The following is a 24,376-nucleotide window of genomic DNA, read 5'->3' on the forward strand; positions in this document are numbered from 1 at the left end:
ACGACGTCGTCTTTCGAAAAATAAATAACGCCAAGGGCTTCTCGACCAATCATATGAACGTACGTATTCCATATAAGTATACTGATCTTATAAGAATTATTGATATTAATTTAACAGATCGTCAGAATTCCTTTGTTAAACAAATAGGCTATTTTTTCTGTCGATTTGTTTCTATTCATGCGACAGAAACTGATCAACATAGCATTATTTACGTTCCGTATATACATTTATGCAGTTAATTTACTATTCTTCTGAATCTATTATATTAAGGTTGAAATCAATCATGAAAAAATATACGATTGAGACGAAGTATATATTAGTTACTAGCCATATATTACCGCCGATTATCCGATCAAGAACGTCAGTAAAGTTGTCACATGTTTGTCTCGGCCTATAAAGCTATTAACAATATTATTATTGTTTGACGTAAATTTTACATTGAGGTTCTACAGAAAGAAATCACCAACATTCCAACTGACTCCATTTTCAGAAAACGGCATCTGTAACAAACATAAACTTTTAGCTACCGCTTTACAAGCAAAACCAAAAACAATGAAAGTCCCAACTACTTCCGAAACTACACAAAGCACCTTACAAATATAGATTTATTTCGTCTTCAAGCCATTGTTCCACTACTAAATTATCTATTCTTCTTACCAGTACACTTGGTACAATAAAAAACCTGATAATAAATTGTTCAGATAAGGCCTTCGAAAATAGTGGAATTAATTACTTTTGGAGTGTCAAAAACTCGTTGGAAGTACTTGGTAAATTGCATGCTTATATTAGTGATTTTGAATCTGTTCAAAGTTTTGATTTTTCTACCCTATATACCACATTGCCTCACATTCTCATTAAGAAAAAATTCACACACCTAATTAAATGGGCATTTAAAAAGTCAGAATGTGAATATATATGTTCAAACTCTTTCAGGTAATTTTTTAGTAGCAATAAACAAAAAAACTATGTCAATTGGACATGCTTTGATACTATATCTGCTCTTGAATTTTTACTAGATAACATTTTTGTTCGCTTTGGAGATTCCGTATATCGGCAGGTTACCAGAATTCCAATGGGGACTAACTGTGCACCACTTATTGCGGACCGTTTTTTGTACTGCTATGAGTTACAATTTATGACAAAAATCAGCAAAGACCCATCGAAACAACATCTGATACACACATTTAGTAATACTTTTAGATATTTGGATGATATTTTGGCTCTCAATAATGACGACTTCAGTATATATACTAAAGAAATTTATCCTGTTGAAGTTACTTTAAATAAAGCTAATACTAACAATGACCACTGCCCTTTCCTCGATCTTGATATATATATCATTAACGGAAAATTTAATACTAAAATTTATGATAAAAGAGATGATTTCTCATTTCCTATCGTTAATTATCCGTTTTTAGATGGTGACGTTCCCTTGTCATCATCTTACGGTGTTTATGTATCTCAACTTGTACGAATCGCTCGTGTATGTAACAATGTTTTAGACTTTAACGAGAGAAATTTATGTATTTCTGAAAAATTATTACACCAGGGTTTTCGATATCACAAAAAAATGCAAACTAGTCCGAACATTTACTAAATTTTATCATCGGTATAAGGACATCATTCGGAAATATAGCTCAACATGCAGACTGCTTATATGTTCAGGTATTTCACACCCAATATTTTATGGAAATATTCTTTATGAAGCACAAAAATGTCAGTATTCACCTAAGAAGCTAACAAAACCTTTAAATAGACTTATTAGGAAGGGATATAGTTACATTACTATTGTGCATATTTTGGCGTTAATATTGATTCACTTATAGGGTCTTTGCATCGGAACTTAACACATTTATTATTAATACACCAGTCGTTGGCATGATACGGGTTATGTTCTTCTCATATATGTTATGATGGTATGATGCTAAACCCCTCACAGGGAGGATTGTGCCTTATATTCATATGATGTAGACATAAATTTTCAATCAGTTTAATTGAAGTTTGGAGCTGGCATGTCAGTTAACTGATAGTAGTCTGATGTCATTTATGTATTATTGTCATTTTGTTTATTTTCTTTGGTTACATCTTCTGACATCAGACTCTGACTTCTCTTGAACTGAATTTTAATGTGCGTATTGTTATGCGTTTACTTTTCTGCATTGGCTAGAGGTATAGGGGAGGGTTGAGATCTCACAAACATGTTTAAGCCGCTGCATTTTTGCGCCTGTCCCAAGTCAGGAGCCTCTGGCCTTTGTTAGTCTTGTATTATTTTAACTTTTAGTTTCTTGTGTACAATTTGGAGTTTAGTATGGCGTTCATTATCACTGAACTAGTATATATTTGTTTAGGGGCAAGCTGAAGGACGCCTCCGGGTGCGTTGCATTGAAGACCTGTTGGTGACCTTCTGCTGTTGTCTGCTCTATGGTCGGGTTGTTGTGTCTTTGGCACATTCCCCATTTCCATTCTCAATTTTATTAGACGTATATATGTAAATTAAAATTTAATGTAACGGTATAGGAAGTATGATTATTATCATTTACGGCGACCAACAATAGCTTATCGTACACCATATACTTCCCACTATACATCATGTGCTGTGTAACAACACTAGATATAGTCATTTGGGAGAGATATTTTCCTTGATATGATGTGCAAATACACCGTTATATGATGTGCAAATATCCTGCTACAATGTGCAAATATCCTGCTACAATGTGCAAATATCCTGCTACAATTTGCAAATATCCTGCTACAATGTGCAAATATCCTGCTACAATTTGCAAATATCATTATATTATGTGCAAATATCATTATATGATACGTAAACATCCTGCTATTATAGATATTAAAATCTTCCTTTGACTTCATAAGATGAAGCCCGGTAATAATAATGAATGAATGAATTGAATGAATGAATGAATTGAACAGCGGTATACTACTGTTGCTTTTATTTATAAGTAAGTCAAATATTTACAATTTGATAACTGTTTTCAGATGGGTTTTCGAGGTTCAATTAAAGAAATTTTTGTGAATAAAAGATGAACACTGTACCTTGGCTAATTGTTTTTAGCAAGCACTGACCTATACATTCTTTATAAGTTCTGTAGAAGTTTAACATTATCGTAAGAAGTGAAAAGATATTTGAATCTATATAATTTATATGAAGTTATCTTACAGAAAAAACTAAATTCTCTGCTCTATAGATTTTCATAAATGCAATCTAAAGTATTATAGTTTATTCACCGTATCTGTTGTGTGCAATGTGGTGTAGGGACATGCATCGTAAATCCAAGTTAAAAGACAAAATGATAAAGATTGTTTTCAAAAGCTTTCTTTGACCAATTGTATGCTACTTCATTACAAAAGTTTTGAATTTGAAGTACTGGCTATTTAGAAAATAAAATATCGATATTATGAAATATATCAAATGGATTGTACCACTTGCTGGAGGGTGATCAAAACGTTTCCTCATTGAATTTAAAATGAGCAAAAAATCTCGAAAATCGATTTGAATAAATAAACTCATCATAGAAACTTGATTACCTACTAACATTTTGTTTCTCTCAAAAAAGACCAAGAAAAGCTAAACCCCTCTTTCATTGATGATTATAAAAAAAAATGTTTCGTCCTTTATTAAATAGCCATATCAACTAGAGGTAGAATTTTATATACAAAAAAAGCCTTTAAAATTTGTTCATTCATGAAAAAATGCTATTTCTTTGCAATGTTATTTTTATTACTTATAAACACATCATTTAACAAGTTAAAAATTTATATTAACAGAACTCTCCTTTTTTTATTGTTTTAAAAGTCTACTCATGAATACAAACTTAGGAATGAATCAGGTGTAGAAAAATATGAAACAATATTTCATACAGGTGGAAATGAATTTTTGAGAATTTTTGAGAATTTTGTATTCACTGCAGACATTTAAAAGTGCTAAAAGACAATAAAGCACCAGTGCCCTTCAGTTTGTAAAGATAGCGAAAAGTAAACGGTCATGATACAATATGTATGTTCAAAGTCATTTCTGAATATTAAAATAAATATACTTCAGTTACATGTGACTGTAGAATTTTGGGCAGTGTTAGACAGTGGTGAACATTCTAAAAAGGCTATCATTATCTCTATTGGCTAAAATAGAACCGTGCCACCATAAAGCGCATAATCAAATAAAAATTCCTCTGAGCGCTTTCCACAATATAAAACAAATAATGAGCTCATTTAACAAACTAAAAATAATAGGGTACAAAGTAAAAAAGTAAGAGGCAAAAATATAAGCTTCAAAGAATTACATAAATGTAATACTGTTAAACTGTAATAAAAAAAAGTAAGACAAAAAGTATCTTTTACTTACCAGGCCTTCTCCAAAGTGATTTTGATCATTGATTGCGATCATTCATTACTTCTTGTGAAAACCAACGTGCTCAAAAGACTTTAAATGCAGAGGGACAATAAATCAGGTACCTGCCCTCTATGACAGACTGGACAAATAGTAAAAAAATAACATAATGAGCTAAGAGTTACGGTTCCGCAGTTACGATGAATTAGTTGGTTTCATTATAAATGCACGAAAGAATATGAAGTTAACGATATTAACATAATTTAAATTAAGAAAGAGATGCCTCAATATTAAGGTAAACTTCTTATGTTGTACTGTTATACTTTTGTCCCAGGTTAGGGGAGGGTTGCGATCCCGCTAACATGTTTAACCCCGCCATATTATTTATGTATGTGCCTGTCCCAAGTCAGGAGCCTGTAATTCAGTGGTTGTCATTTGTTTATGTGTTACATATTTGTTTTTCGTTACTTTTTTTTTAAACATAAATAAGGCCGTTAGTCTTCTCGTTTGAATTGTTTTACATTGTCTTATCGGGGCCTTTTATAGCTGACTATGAGGTATGGGCTTTGCTCATTGTTGAAGGCCGTACGGTGACCTATAGTTGTTAATGTCTGTGTCATTTTGGTCTCTTGTGGATAGTTGTCTCATTGGCAATCATACCACATCTTCTTTTTTATATTATTTAAATTAATCAGGTTTTTCATTTAGAATGGTAGAATGGCGGTTTGTCTATTATAAATAGAAGACTTAAAAAAAAAATACCGAGCTCGGAATTCTTAAATTAAAACAGCTTCAAATAACCAAATTGACAAAATCCAGGTTAGGGTACGCTTTTGCGCTCACAACCATGTTTTTCCCGCCTGTTGTTTAGTGGTTGTCATTGGTTCATATCTGTCATATTTGTTTTTAATACACTGTTTTTTTAAAGTTATTCCGTTTGCTTTCTCAAATGATATGATCCATATTTTGCATGTCGGTCTTTTTATAGCCGACTATACGATATTTGGTTATTTTTATTATTGAAGGCTGATCGGATGCATATAGTTGCTATCGTCCACTACATTTAAACCTTATTTGTCTCATTGGCATACAAGTGATAGGTTTAGCGCTATAAAACTAGGTTCAATCCACAAACTTTCTACATTCGAAAGTGCCCGTTCCAAGTCAGGAACATAACAGTTGTTGTCCATTAGTTTGATGTATTTTATCATTTGATTAGGGACTTTCCGTTTTGAATTTTCCTCGGAGTTCAGTATTTTTAGAATTTTACTTTATACCACACACCCTTATTTTCATATTGAGATCAAATTGACATTTAAGTTTTGTTGCTTGCTTGGAAATAACGTAAACTTATACTAGAAAAAATTTGTCTATGTATCGTTAAATTTCTATCATGTAGCAGCTTGTTTTGTAGCGCACAATTGCGTCACCATATCATAAAGGCTAAACTTTGTCTATTTCTACTTCGAAGTACTAGATTTCTGCGTTTCCCGTTTCGATTGATCGAAATATTTTTCATGTCCTGCTCGTTATGAAAATGAGGAGAGGTGGTATAATTGCTATAAAATGATTTGCAAAAGCGACCAACTAATGCGGATGAAGACAGATATAGGTCAATATATAGCCTTCCCTGAAATGAGGAAAACCCATATCGTATATTATAAAAGGCCTGGCATGACAAACTGTGCATCTTTGCAATCATTAAATTCAATTGCCTGCTGAGTTATGACAAAACAATTAATGAAAAACAGATATAACAGACAGCAAACAACGACAACTAAAGAATTCCTGGCTTCTGGCTTTGACAAACACAAACAAATTAGTGATGTTTCAAAATCATGTTTTAATCAGATCAGAAACATTGGACGAATTCGACCATTTATTACCGAAGAAGCATGCAAAACGTTAGTATGCGCTCTGGTAAACTCTCGTTTAGATTATGGAAACGCATTACTGTATGGACTCTCAGCAACATCTATTCAAAGATTACAAAGCGTCCAAAACACAGCAGCCAGGGTCATTACAAGGAAGAGGAAGTATAACCACATAACACCGATCCTCAAGTCTCTCCATTGGCTGTCCGTAACATATCAATGCCAGTATAAACTTGTGTATGTGTTCAAAGCTTTGCACGAGAAGGCACCTGTCTACCTACAAGAACTCGTTCAAATATATAAACCAATGCGAGCAATTAGATCTAAATATTCCATGATTTTAACAACGCCACGTGTAAGAACTAAAACATATGGGGAAAGAAGATTCGACAAAGAAAGCAGCAGCCGTTCTGTGGAGTGATTAACCAAGTGATCTACGAAACATCCTTTGTGTGAAACTCATTTATTCAGACATGCTTTTCATAGTTCTTAAAATATTTCTATATCATTGTATTTTTTTTAACTTTAAAGCGATTACTTTTTTGAATTTTAACTTACTTTTTTGGTTATTTTATAAAACAATTTGCAAATGTTTTCGAAGTTTAAACTTAGTTTTATTGGTACGGATTCAATATCTCCCTAATTTCATCATGCCCATTTTATATCAATCTTATTGTTTCAAATTGCTGTATTTTTAAAATCTGTTTGTTTCAGAATATTTTTTTTTTAACATGAGCTTTCATATTTTATTGTGAATACTTATATATGTGAATGGATATATGTTGTAAAGCGCTTGGAGTAATTTAATTTTATATAATGCGCTGTTATAAATACTGTATAATATGATAATAATAATAAACAATATAGCGGGATTTAACGTTTTATGCGAGCGCTTCACCCTTCCATTATCTAAATAATGGTATAAATCAGTTAGATATATATATATAAAAAAGAAGATGTGGTATGATTGTCAATGAGACAAGTCCGGCTTCACAGGAGACCAAAGACACAGACATTAACAACTATAGGTCACGGTACAGCCTTCAACAATTAGCAAAGCCCATACCCCATAGTCAATGACAAAAGGCCTCGAAATGACAAATGTAAAAAATTCAAACGAGAAAGCTTACAGCCAAATTTATTTACAAAAAATGAACGAAACACAAAAATGTAGCACATCAACAAACGACAACTACTGAATTACAGGCTCAAGACTTTGGACAGGCACATATATACATTATGTGTTGGGGTTAAACACGTTAGTGGGATCCCATCCCTCCTCTTACCTGGGACAATGGTGTAACAGTACAACATAAGAACGACCAATAAAAATCAGTTGAAAAAGGCTTAACTCATCAGATGGAAGCATACAGAAATGCTATCCCACCAATAAAAAGTACAGATCTGAGAGAGTTCGCAGTTACTGACAGCTAGTTTAAAGGCAATAATAATTAATTTTAAAAATCATTCATCTAAGACTAAATTATCAATCCGTACACATCCAACATCAAATGGATTAAGTGTAAAGATGTCACAAACAGTCAGAGAAAAACATGAATTTTTGCAATGCCCAGACACATGTTTAGAAATATTGTAAAATGTTGGGAATATGTTATTTATTACAGATTATGAAACTTAAGGAATCAAAGTTTACGTTATTGTATATGAAGATGAGGGCTAACATCTACTAGTCATTCTTCTAAATCCGTTCTGAGAGTTTAGAACTTCGAACTGTTATATCTTCTTATCTGTACCAATATTAACCTACAAGGACGTCTCTTAGCTTTCCCCAAAACACTGTGTTGCCATATTCATCATTCGGATACTCAATGTAAGATTGATCTTGTACAAGCTCAAGAATATGTAGTGGTAACTGCCCAGGTTGGATTTGTTCCAAGAAAATCATAAATAAAATATTCTCTTTATCTCTGGAATAAATACTTTCCATTCTTGCCATGTTGTATATGAACATACACCAGTACGATTCTAGAAAGTGACATGACATGACAATGATTACTTTCCGACTAACATGAATAGATGACGTAATATAAGCCGCGATGTCGTTTCCTTGAACAAAGTCTCTTTTATGGATACATAGTTTCAGTCCTCCGTCTCTTTCAAGTTGATGTAGAAGATTATTGTGGACAAAATTTGAGTCATTTTCGTCGTAGGAAATGAATGCATCGTATTTATATTCGCGAGTATCAGTGCTGCTTGGTGCTTTTATTGTTCCATGGTATTTACTTTTGATTATATAGTATAGATAACGTATTTTCCACCTGTGTCTATATATCATACCCCAAAGAACTATTGAACCACAGAAGGCGATTAGTATAGCAATTCCTATGACCAGAGCAGTATATGATGAACACTCCTTTCTAAGCATATCATATATATGTTGAACTTCCTTCAGGTCAAGTGTGGTTCTGTCTTTAAGCTGGCATCTTGTTAAATGTAAGTTGTCAAGATGTGGATGATATATTGAAACCCATTGAACGAAATCGACATTGTCACAAATGCATTGAAAATTATTCCCGCTTATATCAACTTTCAGTTTTTCATTCTGTTTGAATTTTTCTTGCAGCTGGTCACGGAAACTTTGAGAAAGGGATGACAGTCTGTTTTTTGAAATATCAAGGTACATCAAGTGATCCATATGACTTATATCAAATGTGATATTATTTAACATATTGTTACTTATATTCAACTTTCGTAACAATCTTTGCTGTTTAAAAAACGTCCATGGAAGCCGTTGGATTCTATTATATGCTAAATTAATAACTTGAAGCTTCTTAACATATCGTAGTATTGCGCCATCGGTATCTTTCGGCAAGACAAATCCAAGTAGATTATTTTGAACGTAAAGATTTTTTAAATTTGGAACTCTCAAGAAAAAATTATTTGATACGTTTATACAAAAATTGTTCGACATATCTAAGTACTCAAGGTAGTTGAATGACTTCACTGGTCCTTTCCACGAGTAAAAAATATTAAAGCTAGCGTCAATAAACTTCACCTTATTGCTTGATACACGGAGAAAAGGAATTTCGAATCGTAAATTACAACCTCTGTAAATAACCTTTGTCATGTTCGGAGGGATCGATATAGAAGGTTGAATATTGTTCTGTTCTTCTTCAAGCGAATGCAAGTATCGTTTATGTCCATCTTCTGATCGAATACACCTGTCTTCAGGAAAATCACATATTTCTGGTTTTTCAATAGGATAATGTGGTGTAAACATATTTGATACATTTACAAAGTGTATCGAAATATTCAGAACATCCTTAATAAATCCTCCGAAAGAAAATTGATTGTCCGCCGCAAAAACATTTCGCATGGTTTTTGGTATATACAAAAGCGCTTCAGATTCAACTAGTTGAATTCTGTTGCCTTCAATGTGTAAAGTTCTACGGTTGTATTTTTGAGATTCTGGAAATGTCTTATTGATATTTCTGTAGTTAATTCATTAGCTTGATGAATTTTGTTTATGTTCAATGTTTTAATTGATGTATATGGCAAATCGTTGGTAATATTCTCTAGACCTGAAAACTTCAAACATCGGTTCAACGACACATCTAGATGGATTAGGTTGCTTAATTTACGAAATGTTCCTATATAAATATAATTGATAGAGCATGCCGAAAGATTTATTGTTTCAAGTTTTGGCAACAGTTTGAATACTTCTGATGTTAGCGTTGTAACATTACAAATACCAGTCACACCAGATACATCCATATTCCTGAGGGTCGGCATGCTCCAAAACTTTCTCGTCATATTGGTCGGTTGTCGAAAGTCTAATTTGGCAGTTATAAGCGTAATTCCCGTTACGTTCAAACCCAATGAGTCATAAAGGTTCATTTTAAAGTTTAATTCAATCAAGCTCTGCAATGCAGTCAAGGTTAAGCAATGTACATATGATATATAATTGTTATTCAGAAGTAGTCTTTTAACATTCACTAGTCCATACAATGACCTTTGATGTAAACTAGAAATAAGGTTGTGTGATAAGTCCAATATTTCAAGTAAACCGTTGTTATAGAAAACGTCATCCGGGACTTCTTTGATCGTATTTCCACTGAAGTTTATTTCAATTAAATGGGCTGGTAATGCAGGAATTTCTGTTATATTTCTATCAGAACAATCCATATTTTGTTTAAAGAGGGTACATTGACAAAGTGGATCTGATGGACATAATCTGCCAGAAACCACATTTGCATAACTTTGAACAAGCCATACTATTATTAAGTTTTTCATCAGTCTGGAACTTTCTGTAAAATAATGATAATAAAAAAATAAGTTGGTTCAATTATTTCGGTAGCATGTTACTCCCCTATCATTGAACATGTTAAAAATATTGACTCTATTATAAAACAGTAATATGAACCTTGGGTAGAAGTCTTATTTCCCCCCTTGTGTTCATTTATAACAAAATTTCTATTAATTTTATACAAAATACATAATATTCATATGGTTATATAGATTTTTTTTTACCTATCAAAATTAATACAAAATAGCATGAGTTAAATTTGTATTTTGAAATAACCCTTGTTTTATCGTGAACAAATATATCATGTTAAGGAGGGGTACTTGCAAAAAATACCAGTCGAGAGAATGTTAAATTTCGCGAGCCGTAAGTCGAGGGAAATTCATTCTCAAGACTGGTATTTTTTGCAAATACCCCTCAAGAACATGCTATATCTGTTTGATTACACCGAATGTTAACGTCAGCAACGCATTGATGATCGTGACGTTACAAGCGTCCAGTCGGATAGAGTATGTTTTGGCTAATACCACGGCAGAGAGGGTAAAAAAGGCATATCCTTTTTGCATATCCCCCGGCGGCGTTAACAAATGAACGATATTCATTTGATAACAGTAAATTAGTGAAAATAAACTGGATTTTAACCAATCAAAACCCAGGATTCTTACATAAGGTGTAATTATTTTATAAAATTCTACTCAATAACTTAAAACGCATTTATTTTATATTGTTATAATAATCCTAAAAGAAAAAATAATCAAACAGATCATAAAATGTGCTTTATTTTTTAAGCTTCTTTATGCCTTATACATATTCAATTTCAGAGAAAATATATATCTTACTTACTACATGTAACTTATGGTTTAAGTAAACTAATCGACAAATTTACAAAAATAAACCTTTTTAGTGAAAATATATTTAGAGCTAAAATTTACTTTTCCATGATTTTGCATTAACAAATGAGGATAACTGCGCTCCAGATTATACCAGGTTTTTTTTTAGTATTATATAGTCGCCTTTCAAACGGTCGTTTTTGTACAATTAAGATATACCAGGTTTCTGAGAAGTTGTAAAAGCTGTGAAATTTGGAAAAAAATATCGTAGATTAAAAAGAGAATTGTAAAAGGTGGTCTGACATGTTAATCTGACGAAATGGATGCTTACATATTGTAACCAGGTTTCGTTATTGTATATTTTATTTATTTTACCATCATAAGGCGCATTATCAAAATAAATATACAATAATAGCTTTACCTTATAACAAAACTGATATAAATAGTGAATTAACTTATCTCAAAAGATTAAATAAAATGAGGGGAAATAAAATGGTTAAAAGTACAATTATGAATACCATTTAAATATGTTTTACTTACCAGGTTTCCTCCAAACTGATATGGATAATTGTTGGTGACCATTCATTATTTAGTTTGAAAAGCGACCTTCTCAATAGACTTTAAATGTAGATGGACAATAAAATCATATGTATGTCGCCCTATATGACAGACTACAAAGTAATATACTTTAACCAGGAATATTCGCCTTTTCCAACATACATAGACAATTCGATCCCTTTTTTGTCACCGATGCTGAACTTTCTATAATACAAAATAAACTCTTTTCTGTAAATAACTTCAGCAATAGTTACCGAGTTCCACGAAAATATTTATTAAGTCATTGAACATCATTGTTGTTTATAATGTTATTTTTCCTTGTTTTGTATTATTACAAAATAATTCCGGAATAAACAGATTGAGATTGTTCGAACGCCACACCACAACCAAGTGCATCACCATACGTAATGGAGAGCTGTCATCATCATCTTCAACTTCAATAATTTGTCTAGCCTTTAATTGTTGAATAATTGCACAGGTTTTGGCTTTTTGTCAAACATATTTCATTCATCATAGGGTTTATAAAACGTGATTGTTTATTAAAATTGCTCTGATCTAGCTTTAAGTAGCTGTGAGTACTCTCACAACGTGAGTCCCTTGCTTTTATTAATGCATTTTATTTTCTGTGATTTTTGTCAATCTGAGGCTTGAAATTTCTTTTTATGTCCCATGCAAGGACATGGTAAGAACCCCAACATATTCTGCCTTGTTTTTCGTAAATTGTATTGATTATTATGGACATTAGTTTTTTCGTTTGAATGTTTCACATTTTTCATGTTTGGCCTTTTTAAGCTGACTTTACAGCACGGGTTTCCCATTTATGAAAGTCATACGATGACAAATCATTGCTTATATCTTTGTCAAATGCAATGTGGTGGACAGGTGTGTCATAGCCAATCATACCACACGTCATAGTATCTTGGCAATGACAACGGTATTCTAGGTTTCCGATGCATTAGTTTGGCATAGACAATCATACCACACGTCATAGTATCTTGGCAATGACAACGGTATTCTAGGTTTTCGATAGACAATCATACCACACGTCATAGTATCTTGGCAATGACAACGGTATTCTAGGTTTTCGATAGACAATCATACCACACGTCATAGTATCTTGGCAATGACAACGGTATTCTAGGTTTTCGATAGACAATCATACCACACGTCATAGTATCTTGGCAATGACAACGGTATTCTAGGTTTTCGATAGACAATCATACCACACGTCATAGTATCTTGACAATGACAACGGTATTCTAGGTTTTCGATAGACAATCATACCACACGTCATAGTATCTTGGCAATGACAACGGTATTCTAGGTTTTCGATAGACAATCATACCACACGTCATAGTATCTTGGCAATGACAACGGTATTCTAGGTTTTCGATAGACAATCATACCACACGTCATAGTATCAATGACAACGGTATTCTAGGTTTTCGATGCATTAGTTTGATTGATTAGATTGATGTTTTTTAAACGCACTTAAGAATATCAAGTAAACGATATTAAAATTGAGAATGGAAATGGGGAATGTGTCAAAGAGACAACAACCCGACCAAATAAAAAACAACAACAGCAGAGGGTCACCAACAGGTCTTCAATGTAGCGAGAAATTCCCGCACCCGGAGGCGTCCTTCAGCTGGCCCCTAAACAAATATATACTAGTCCAGTGATAATGAACGCCATACTAATTTCCAAATAAGATATTAACATACCTCAAATATTGAGTACATAATTCTGTTGTTATAATCAACATTTTAATAGTAACCTTTGGCGATTATATATCTGAATGATAATTAACAACATAACATATGATATGGTGGTAGAATTACAAAATTTAACCGGACTTAAAATTTAGTACAGCAGAATTACAGTTCGTCTATAAAACAACCGTTAGTGATTCTAAAATCAAATCAGCCCCAACATACAGAATTGACACTTCCATCTTTCTCAAGATAGTACGGAGGGCATAAGCTCATCTGAAAACTAAGCTGAATAGAGGATAATACAAACATATGATACATATATCAGAAAGTTACAAGAGGCAGATTGTACGAGTGAAATTATCAAAACTTCTCCAATTTTAATGTAAGAAGGAGCATAAAAAGTCGTCTGAACAAAATTAAGTCGTGTCTTGGTTGTCTTGATGTTTTGATGTTGGGTTGTATGTTTCGTTCTTCAAGAAAGCCTTTAAACGTTGTTTTCCATTTCCATTCTCAATTTTATTTTTCATCAATTATAACGTCAGTTTTTGAATGTATCTCTACAACAAGAGTACATACCTCTCTAATTGTTCTCCCAATTTGCTACTGATAAGTTTATCATTTTTTAGAGCGTCACTGATGAGTCTTTTGTAGACGAAACGCGTGTTTGTTTTTCTAAAGGAGTATGTTCAGTAAGGTCCTAAAATGGCCCCCTTTTTTAGCGTAAATTTCAAATTCGGATTTATTGACCAATATCACAATAAATCCTGATCTCGATGATGAATTTATAATTAATACACTAAAAATGGTTACCCTATCGCTTGAGGTATCTGCGAAAAGAACCAAACCTTTTAAATTACACACTGACAAATGAACCATGCATATAAGATCATATTCAGAACAATCATTCCAGACGGATGTGTATAATATCTCGAAATAATTCTATACACCAAAAAAGTACTCGCAGATACTAACAGCTGTTAAAGACCAATTTCAAGTAATGAATAAACTAATGCATACCAGACTAAAATTGTAATCGGTACAACGGATTACATGTACATGTAAGTCTTTAAAGACTTCGGATTCAGTTGGAATTTATATATATATATATATATGAATGTATACTATTTACAACAGAAAGAAATAATCTTCGACCATTTCCCATTTATGTAGATTATAATGTTCTTATCAATAAACATATTTACAATAAGATTACTAATTTGTCACATGACTTGAAAAAGATGGATATTTCTGTATGCAGTTTGCTATAAAAAAAAAATTAGGTCGTAACTACAATCTCCTTCCCTTTCATGAATTTGTCCTACCGAATTAGACTATTTACCGGATTTGTTATAACATGAGCAACACGATGGATGACACATGTAGAGCAGGATGAGCTTACCCTTCCAGAGCACCTGAGATCACCTCAAGTTTTTGGTGGGGTTCGTGTTGCTTATTCTTTAGTTTTCTATGTTGTGTTATGTGTACTATTGTTTGTCTGATTTTCTTTTTTCATTTTTAGCCATGGCGTTATCAGTTTATTTTCGATTTATGAGTTTGACTGTCTCTCTGGTATCTTTCGTCCCTCTCTTACTGCTAATTGCCAGTTTCTATGGTGTCTGTTTGGCTTCTGGATACCAATTTGGCATATCAACCTATTATGTTTGTTTAGGTTGCTCATTCAAATTTTAAGGAACTTGAAACAAAACTCATTCAAACGGGATGTTAGGCTAGCAATAAACCCACTATTTCCCTTAGAGAATGCTCTTTCCAAGTCAAGGATGTGACAGTTGTTTTCGATTCGTTGATTGAAAAACAAATAACGTTCATATTGTCAGTTTTTATGGAATTTCTTTTTTTAGTTTAACCCGACTAATCCAGTTGTTATATTCTGACTCACTATCGATTGCTTCATTGGTCGATAGAGGACGTTGAATCATTCGAGTCACTAGAAGTTTGGCATTTTTGTAACTCTTTTTCTGACTGGTTTCCTGTATAATGTTTGAATTTAATGAAGCTTTTTTCGTATATCTTTGTTTCTTTTTTCATTTTGTTATTTCTAACGATTCATAAATGTAAGATTATTATTTAATATTTTATTACGTCAAACAAACATATATATTTATAGTTATCAAAGGTACCAGGATTATAATTTAGTACGCCAGACGCGCGTTTCGTCTACATAAGACTCATCAGGGACGCTCATATCAAAATAGTTATAAAGCCAAACAAGTACAAAGTTGAAGAGCATTGAGGATCCAAAATTCCAAAAAATTGTGCCAAACACGGTTAAAGGGAAATCACACTAATTATACTACTAATAATAATTCATTGAAATTTTGCATTTAGACAGATCATACTTATTACAATATTTTAGGCGGAAAAAAATTTGGGGTCACCTATGTTATTTTCGAGATATGACGTCATCAAAACTTAAAGAATCGCTTTATACCAAAATATAGAAATAGCGCTCTAACTTTTGTTGTTGTAGTCATCAATAGGACCAAAATAACTAGGCATAATGTTTGATATTCCCATATTGCTATGACGTCTAGCGTCGTATGTTTTAATCTGCAAGTCGTACAGTTTGCTGCATGTAGCTACAGTTTAAAGAAATACAGCAACATATATTTTTTTTTGGTGCTTAAATTATGTAAGCCTTTACAAAGCATTAAAGAAAGATTGAGTATGATTTATTTTATAATACGGTGCTAAGTTTTCATTAATTTCGACAGCAAGCAACCGATGTAAAATTTTGTATGCTTCTTACAGGGATTTTTAAATGGCGTTATTCTTAAATAACATTTGATATTTCAACAACTATATAATTACTCTAGATATCACTCGTGTTCGTGCATTTGTGCTCCACCTCCCCAAAAGATAAAGAAAAAAATAGAGAGAAAAGAGAGACGTAAGATACCAAAGGAATATTTTAGGAAAGATGGATGACACTTGGATAATTTCTTTCGTCACATGCGAAATAAATAATATTTCAAACACTTCACACATTAACGACCAGTGACAAGTTAAATACATATTCAGAACTAGAACATATTGACTTATGAATTTTGACCCTGCTTTCGATAACCCGACAGGCTGAGCCGGATAAATACAAATGTGAAATTAAGTTTTGATGAATTGTTTATACATGTAGTATAGAAGACTATATATAGTAATGACGTTTCATGTGATATGAGAAAACTTACAGTCGACAGAAACTCCTTGTTCTTGTTTACGTCCCTATGCTGGACAGAAAACTACAAGTTCTGGAAGCTGTACGCTTACATGCTGTTTCTCGTGGTAATAATATATTGTTATTTTTTTTCCGGAAAATATACGCTGAATCCCACATACCGCATCGCGACGATACGCTGCCAACAGCTGGGCTACACTATTAATGACAGGACGATTGCCCGGATTGTGACAGGATATTCACCGGAACTTTCTTGTTATTTGATAGATTATTTTGATATTTGAATACCTTAGAGATACAAGACTATTTATATGAAAATCTAACTAAAATAGTTTTAAAAAAAATATTTTTGAGCAAAAAAAAAATGACCGGAAGGATTTCACTCTATGTACGCTTTACGTATTTTGAACTGATTGACAAGAAGTGTTAATATCTCTTTTGATTTACAATATTTTTTCATACCACTCAGAAATATGTGAGATTAATAGTTATCTTATATGAAAATTTAACAAAATAATTAAACAAATTGTTTTTTTCTACAAAAAAAAATGACCGGACGGATTTCATATTCGCCAATTTACGTGTTGATTATATTGAACTGATCGACAACAAGTTTTAGTATCTCTTTGTTTTTACAATATTGTTTCATACAACTAAGAAATCTGCGAGATCAATAAATATTTGATTTGATTTTATACTAACTTTACAGTAAACTTAAAGCTGGGGTCACACATTCACGATTTTTACTGCCGTCCTTGACAGGACCATTCCCGATTAAAATTTATCAAAAGTCTGATCAAGATCCTATGAATCGTGGATGTAAATTCAAAATTTCAAAATTTAATCACGACAACAATCAGATATTGTTCAGGAAGCGTCGATATTCAACCGTTTCCAAGCGAATTTATCCCGACAATCCCGTTCTAAATCCGCTTCTAATCCGATTTTTATCTTTCGCCAGGTAAAATTCGACTGAGTCTGTCACGACTGCGTCCCGATTCTACCGAATGTAATCCGACAGAGATCAGATAGTGACAAGACAATGAACCGATGCTGACGGAAGTTATCCGTTCGAACAAATTTCTCCAGATCATTCCCGTTCCACAGGACACCGTCCCGAATACACAGAACATTGTTAGGAATTCGATCCGATACAGCAGAATCTGTCACGACATAGGCACGATTGTAATACGACTAGACAAAATCGGCTGAGTTTCCCCGAATGTTACGGGACGCACCTAACTGTCGGGGTGCTTTGCCGAACTATTCGGACCCTTCCCGACCAGTAGGAATCTGTTACGAACTAAAACGACTGCGTTCAGACAATAATAGGACATTCCAGATAATTGAGGATACTAATCCGACTTTTTCACTTTTCGTGTCGTATCGCTGTCTGATCTCAAACGGGAGCAATAATCGGCAATGTGTGAACCCCGCATTATGCACCCCGACAGTTAGGTGCGTCCCGTAACATTCGGGGAAACTCAGCCGATTTTGTCTAGTCGGATTACAATCGTGCCTATGTCGTGACAGATTCTGCTGTATCGGATCGAATTCCTAACAATGTTCTGTGTATTCTGGACGGTGTCCTGTGGAACGGGAATGATCTGGAGAAGTCCCGACAATAACAGAATACAATACGACTGAGACCAGACAAAGCCGTTTGCAATGCGATAGAGCGGACCGTGATAGGATTACGTTCCGACAGTACCTGATCATCCAGATTATGCCGACAGTTTTCGAACGGATAACTTCCGTCAGCGACGGTTCACTGTCTTGTCACTATCTGATCTCTGTCGGATTACATTCGGTAGAATCGGGACGCAGTCGTGACAGACTCGGTCGAATTTTACCTGGCGAAAGATACAAATCGAATTTCCATCCACGATTCACAGGATCTTGATCAGACTTTTGACAAATTTTAATCGGGAATGGTCCTGTCAAGGACGGCGGTAAAAATCGTGAATGTGTGACCCCAGCTTAAAGGTTTTTTTAATACAAAAATGAGTTGAGAGGACAGTAATTCATATCAAGACCATATCAAGACCACTATCGGCTATTTTTGTTGCCATACATTGTGATTGTGTCCATTTCAAGTAGCATTTTCATTGTTGCATTTAAATCAAAACGTGGTTTGCTTTCTTCTGCTTTAGTGAAAAGTCCCTTCGAGCGGGCCGCCATTTTAGAAATAAGCAACCACTGCGACGGAATTGAAAACGGCGACGTCAAATACGGCCACGACACTATAGCGGCGCCGAGAGCGATGCATATAAACAATAGTGTGATTTCCCTTTAAGGTAATCTATGCCTGGGATAAGAAAATCCTTAGTTTTTTCGAAAAATTCAAAGTTTTGTAAAAGGGAAATTTATAAAACAGACCACATATTGATATTCACGTCAACACCGAAATGTTGACTACTGGGCTGATGATACCCCCTGGGTCGAAACGTGAACCAGCAGTGGCATCGACCCGGTAGTGTACATAGGTATCAAACCAGAAATAAATTCGTGATAAATACAAAAATAAAAGATAGTTGCAGTGACTCTTATATGCACAACTATAGAGATACAAGAGGTTAAGAAACAAGACAGATATGACTTCAATGTACAGGTTGTGCGTTTCTGTAATAATTTTAAGCAGGTTCAATGACAAAGAATGGGAAAAGCCAAAAACTTTTTGTAAAGTCTTCGCAGAACAGACGAGATCATCTGATTTAAAAATCCACTTTAAATTTAACACTTACAGCTTTAAAATAGATGTTATTTCTTCCTTTACTTAATTGATACTACAAGTGCAATACAATCTTCATTGTAACAGTTTTGACGCAGGATGTAGACTAAGTGATTAATTTGTTTGTCTACAATATTTCTTTTCACGTCAGTTTTTCATTAGTGAATAATTTCTTGGAACTGTTGGAGATTGTAGCACTCTATGTGTTTTGATTGTTTCTGTCGTATGGTTCCTGTATCATTGACGATTACCCATAACCTCTATTTTTATTATAAAATCAACATGAATCAATAAAACACTTATTGACAATAAGAATACAATAAATTGAAAACAAACAAAAGTAATGAGATATGAGGGGTGGTATTTATAAACTTAAATTATTATTCATATGTCAAGATAAAGCAAATTAGTGGGGAAAAAAACCGAATGACAAGTCCGGGTTAAGAAATAAGAGTTTGGTTTTTTACGTTTAAAACTTTTATAAATTTTAGTTATCTTATCATTGACGGTAACAGAAACACAACACTAAAATTTAACACACACAGCTAACATATGTTAAAAGTTTCCGAAATAATAAAAAAAAAAGAGTTCACATTAGAAAACAAACCTCTTTTAAATCTTCTTGAATGTTAGTTTGGAAACACTTCCTACGTATACCTCTATTTATAAAGAACATTGTGACCAAACGGATTTTTCCCGCTAACCCAGTGTTAGGTTTGAAAGTAATTGTGACAGCTTTAGGTTCAGCAAATCAACGTCAATTATAAGTCTTTGACATAGTTAAAGTATAAGGGCGTCTATGTCAAAACTTCTTTCAGTTTTTCCCAGAAAACTGTGTCTCCATATTCATCATTAGGGTATTCTATGTACGATTGTGACTGCACAAGTTCTAAAACAAGTAACGGCAAACTTCTAGGTGACATTTGTTGCAAGAAAACAAGAAATAAAATATTTTCTTTGTTTCTTGAATAAATACTTTCAACTCTTGCCATGTTATATTCGAACATACACCAATATGAATCTAGATAGTTTGGAGACATTATGACGACACTTTTACGACTGTCGTGAATAGCAGAAGTTATATTTTCTGCAATATCACGTCCCGGGAGAAAATCTCTTTGATGAATGCATAATTTCAATCCAGCATCATTCTCTAGTTTTCGAAGAAATTGTCCATGGACAAAAGATCGATCATTACTTTCGTATGACACAAAAGCATCATATCTGTATATCTTCCTCTCGTGAGTCTTTTGCTTAGTTTCAAAATATCGTATTTTAACCATGTAGTACATATATCGAATTCTCCACCTATGTCTGTACACTAACCCAAAAGTCAGAATGAGAACAAATAAAACAACCAATGATATTAAGCCTATAACTAAGGACGTGTAAGAGACACATTCTTTTTGCAAAACTTCATATAAACGATTTGGATTATTTAAGTTTTGTTTTTTATCGGTAGATAATCTGCACGAATAGAAATGCAGGTTATTAAATATAATTTTAGTGTTTCCCATCCATTGTATAAAATCTTTGGTATCACACGTACACTTTAGAGGATTCCCACTTATATCAATGCTTAAATTTTTGTTATTCTTAAATACAGTTTCTAACTGATCCCTTGCTGGTTTATCCAAATACGAAAATCGGTTGTTAGATAGACCTAGAAAATTAAGGTCCTTCATATGGTCAATCTTGAATATAAGATAATCTAACAAATTACCATCTAAGTATAAACGTCGAACTGAAACTTGTGACTTAAAAAAATAATATGGTAATGTTGGTATTCTATTTTCTGATAAGTTTATTTCTCTAAGATCTGGAACATATTGTAATACTTCACCGTTAACATCATCAGGCAGAACAAATCCTAAAAGATTATTTTGTAATCGCAGTATCTGTAGATTACCGATACACTTGAAAAAAACTTTTGAAACATTAGAACACATATTACCAGACAAATCCAAATATCTCATATGATCAAGGGGGCACAATGGACCTATCAAAGAGAAGAACATATTTTGATGACCATCAAAATACTCGATTGAGTTTTCCGACATTTTCATTGCTGGTATTTCGTATCGAATCAAACAATTTCGGTAGACAATTGATTTCAGCCTCCGTGGCAAAGGAACAAAATTTGGTCGTATTGACGAAATGTGGTTTTTTATTTCCTCTTCCTGAAAATTGCTTTCGTTTCGATGCTCGCAACGTTCCTCGTATTTTGAAGGAATGTGAGATTTGAACAATTCGGAAATGTTTGCATGTTCAACTGGTAAAAAGATGACATCCGAAAGATAATCGCCGTATGAAAATTCATTATCGGACATTGATATTGTACGAAGTGTACTCGGTAGCTGAAGTAATGCCCCTTTCTCCATTTTTTGTATTCTATTACTATTTACTTGTAGTTCTATAAGATGTGTTCCCTTCAAGTTTCTTAAATGTGAACGTTTGATCATCGTATTCATTTGAAATGTCTTATGAATTTTATTCACTTTTAAAACCTTGATGGAGGTGTATATCAAATCGTGAGTTACATTTTCAGCCTCTGAAAATGTAAGGCATGGATTATAAGACAAGTCTAATATTGAAAGATTCCTCATGAATTGAAAAGTTCCCTTATAGATCCAATTGATTTTACACGCGGAAAGGTTTAAATCCTCTATGTTAGGAATATATTTAAACACATCCTCGGTCAATGTTCTAGCCTCACATCTACCAGACATTCCTGACAGGTCAAGATGTTTTAAATGCAAAAGTGTAAATGATAAATTGTTACTCTCATTCAGTATGAAGTCCATTCTTAATGTTTTAAGAAACGGAAGAGATTGCAGAGTTGAAACATTGATTCTAGTGTGTTTCATGTCTAAATATGCCAAAGACTGTAAATAGAAAAATGTGTTAGTTTCTACACTGTCTATTGCATTTTGGCTTACAATCAGCATCGACAATTTTCGCAGTCCATAAAAACTGTTCTTTGATAATGATTTAATCTTGTTGTGTGACAGATTTAATTCCTTCAGATTGCCATTATTACTAAAATGTTTGTTTTCAATTTTTTGTATACGGTTATAGCTTAAATCGATGCTGTGTATGTTATCTTTGAAGACTGGAATGGCATGCAACGTTGAGTTGGAACATACAGCGTTGTAGTTTTGTGTCGGTAAAACTGAGAAACAACGACATTTTGTTGAAAAGTAACATTTCCTTCCTCTTGCAGCATCTGTATTGACATGGCCGACAGTTAGGTATACAAACATCAGATTGATTATGAGGAACATTATTTAAATCTACAAAATATAATTCAAATACTCCAGTACAACTTATCATTAGGTGAATAAAAAGTAAAACCGTACTATAAATTTTAATGAAACAAACAAATATATAGATAAAATAAATAGTATGCATCGTATATCTGACGTCCAAAGTGTGCAAGTGTATCGGTGTCTAAGGTCATGGCTAAATGCAATAAGTCTCATGTCTCAAAACACTTTAGTTATTGTCTTATGTCTTATGTAAATCATGTGAATGGTCTGAGGTTAGAAAACACTTTAGTCGGTACAGTATGATGTTATAACCTAATTATATAGGTCTCATGTCAGACACCACTTTCGCTTAAGTTGGTTTGGTAAACAGAATTGATAAGTAATTGATAATGATAATTCACACCATCCATTAATGAATAAATATACTTCTCTGATATTTAGGTCCATGAGTGAAAATCTAATCCTGGGACCATGTCAAATAACATATCATAGAAAAAAATGTCCTTTTCGGATTAAGGATGGTGTAGGACCTATCTAAAATATGCCTTTTGAAGCTATCTTTGGACAGTCTTAACAATATTTGTCCAAAAACCATCCTAACACATTTATTTAATTTATAAAAAAATTTGTAGAGATTCAAAGAATGTTGCTAGTATTGATAGAATTTATTTTAAAGCTTTAAAAAAAGGAAAGTGTTTACTCTATTTTATGAAATTTGTGTAGTATATAAGGTATTATTAACAAAATTATTATAAGATTCAGGATCTTAGATGATAATGAGGTAGGTCTGGATAAACAGCAAAAGCACCATGCGTAATCTTCTTGTGCTGGCCTGATATAGACTTAATTTTAATAAGACGTATCAAAATACGTATTTTGTTTATTTTTTGTACATTTTTCTGCGTAACATTAATTTTGTAAGTTAAAGTAGTAGCTTCATTATTATTATGATTATTGTTATTATCATTGAAAATTATCTAAAGCTAACTTACTTTAAAAAGAATATTCTGTAAAAAAAACATTTACCTCGTTCTCCGCTGACAAATTGTATAACATTAAATCAGATTAATGACCATGGGGGATTGTACGCAAAAAGAAAATTTCACAATTTCACAATTTTGAAGATGCTCTTTCCTTACCGGAACCCTTTGAGCACTTGCGATATTTATTTTCAGTAAATAGGTTTTCTAAAAGTCTTGATACATTTTTACTCATGTCCTCGTTCATTTCAGATTAATCTTGGTTTTTTTAAATCAAAATATTTAAAATACAATTATTGTGAATCTTCTTTTGTTACCACACTCTTACTCTATTCTAATTTTAATTTAAAGGATATGATCATAAATAAAATATAGAATTGAATTAACATTGTCGCTTTCATTTCAACAGACATCATATTTTAAAGGAATAAAATAAGCAACACATATTTTCTTTAATGAATGATACATACCGGAAAAGCATTTCGAGAGTTAGTATAGCTAGAATGACTACATTATTCCAATCACTAAGGCTTAAATTAATGAAATATATTTATATGCGGAATATAGTAAATTAAATATGTTTGGGTTAAGATATTTGTGAAATTATTTTGAAATAAAAAATC

General features: G+C 32.9%; 3 protein-coding genes across 6 annotated transcripts; 1 reads left to right on the forward strand and 2 right to left on the reverse strand.

The window, feature by feature from the left end:
• Positions 1-6,067: 6,067 nt before the first annotated feature.
• On the forward strand, positions 6,068-6,637 carry LOC139521285 (uncharacterized). Its single transcript, XM_071314758.1, has one exon. It carries the CDS (start codon positions 6,068-6,070, stop codon positions 6,635-6,637), a length of 570 nt encoding a protein of 189 aa, XP_071170859.1.
• Positions 6,638-7,330: 693 nt separating this feature from the next.
• On the reverse strand, positions 7,331-19,764 carry LOC139519173 (toll-like receptor 4). Of its 3 annotated transcripts, XM_071311036.1 has the most exons (4): positions 19,518-19,563; positions 15,481-15,571; positions 11,851-12,072; positions 7,331-10,484 (listed from the first exon to the last, which is right to left on the reverse strand). In XM_071311036.1, exons 3-4 carry the CDS (start codon positions 11,894-11,896, stop codon positions 9,589-9,591), a joined length of 942 nt encoding a protein of 313 aa, XP_071167137.1. In that variant the 5' UTR covers positions 11,897-12,072; positions 15,481-15,571; positions 19,518-19,563; the 3' UTR covers positions 7,331-9,588. The 3 variants fall into 3 exon arrangements, with proteins under 3 accessions (XP_071167137.1, XP_071167136.1, XP_071167138.1); XM_071311035.1 differs by lacking the exon at positions 15,481-15,571 and having other exon boundaries at positions 19,518-19,764; XM_071311037.1 differs by lacking the exons at positions 15,481-15,571; positions 19,518-19,563 and adding an exon at positions 16,787-16,888.
• An 84-nt stretch (positions 19,765-19,848) lies between these two features.
• LOC139519169 (toll-like receptor 4) lies at positions 19,849-23,949 on the reverse strand. Of its 2 annotated transcripts, none has more exons than XM_071311026.1 (2): positions 23,766-23,949; positions 19,849-22,797 (listed from the first exon to the last, which is right to left on the reverse strand). In XM_071311026.1, the coding sequence occupies exon 2, from the start codon at positions 22,786-22,788 to the stop codon at positions 20,302-20,304; it is 2,487 nt and encodes an 828-aa protein (XP_071167127.1). In that variant the 5' UTR covers positions 22,789-22,797; positions 23,766-23,949; the 3' UTR covers positions 19,849-20,301. The 2 variants fall into 2 exon arrangements, with proteins under 2 accessions (XP_071167127.1, XP_071167128.1); XM_071311027.1 differs by having other exon boundaries at positions 23,800-23,931.
• Between the last annotated feature and the right edge of the window lie 427 nt (positions 23,950-24,376).

Source organism: Mytilus edulis, chromosome 4 (assembly GCF_963676685.1).
Source record: "Mytilus edulis chromosome 4, xbMytEdul2.2, whole genome shotgun sequence".
NCBI lineage: Eukaryota > Metazoa > Mollusca > Bivalvia > Mytilida > Mytilidae > Mytilus > Mytilus edulis.

What these genes read in the sequence shown, in the direction of transcription:
- LOC139521285 (XM_071314758.1), top strand. Translation starts at nt 6,068, where the DNA reads ATGACAAAACAATTAATGAAAAACAGATATAACAGACAGCAAACAACG.
- LOC139519173 (XM_071311035.1), bottom strand. Translation starts at nt 11,896, where the DNA reads ATGAATGGTCACCAACAATTATCCATATCAGTTTGGAGGAAACCTG. An exon ending in ATCAGTTTGGAGGAAACCTG is followed by an intron (nt 10,485 to 11,850) that starts GTAAGTAAAACA and finishes ATTATTTTACAG; the next exon opens with AAAGTTCCAGACTGATGAAA.
- LOC139519169 (XM_071311026.1), bottom strand. Translation starts at nt 22,788, where the DNA reads ATGTTCCTCATAATCAATCTGATGTTTGTATACCTAACTGTCGGCCAT.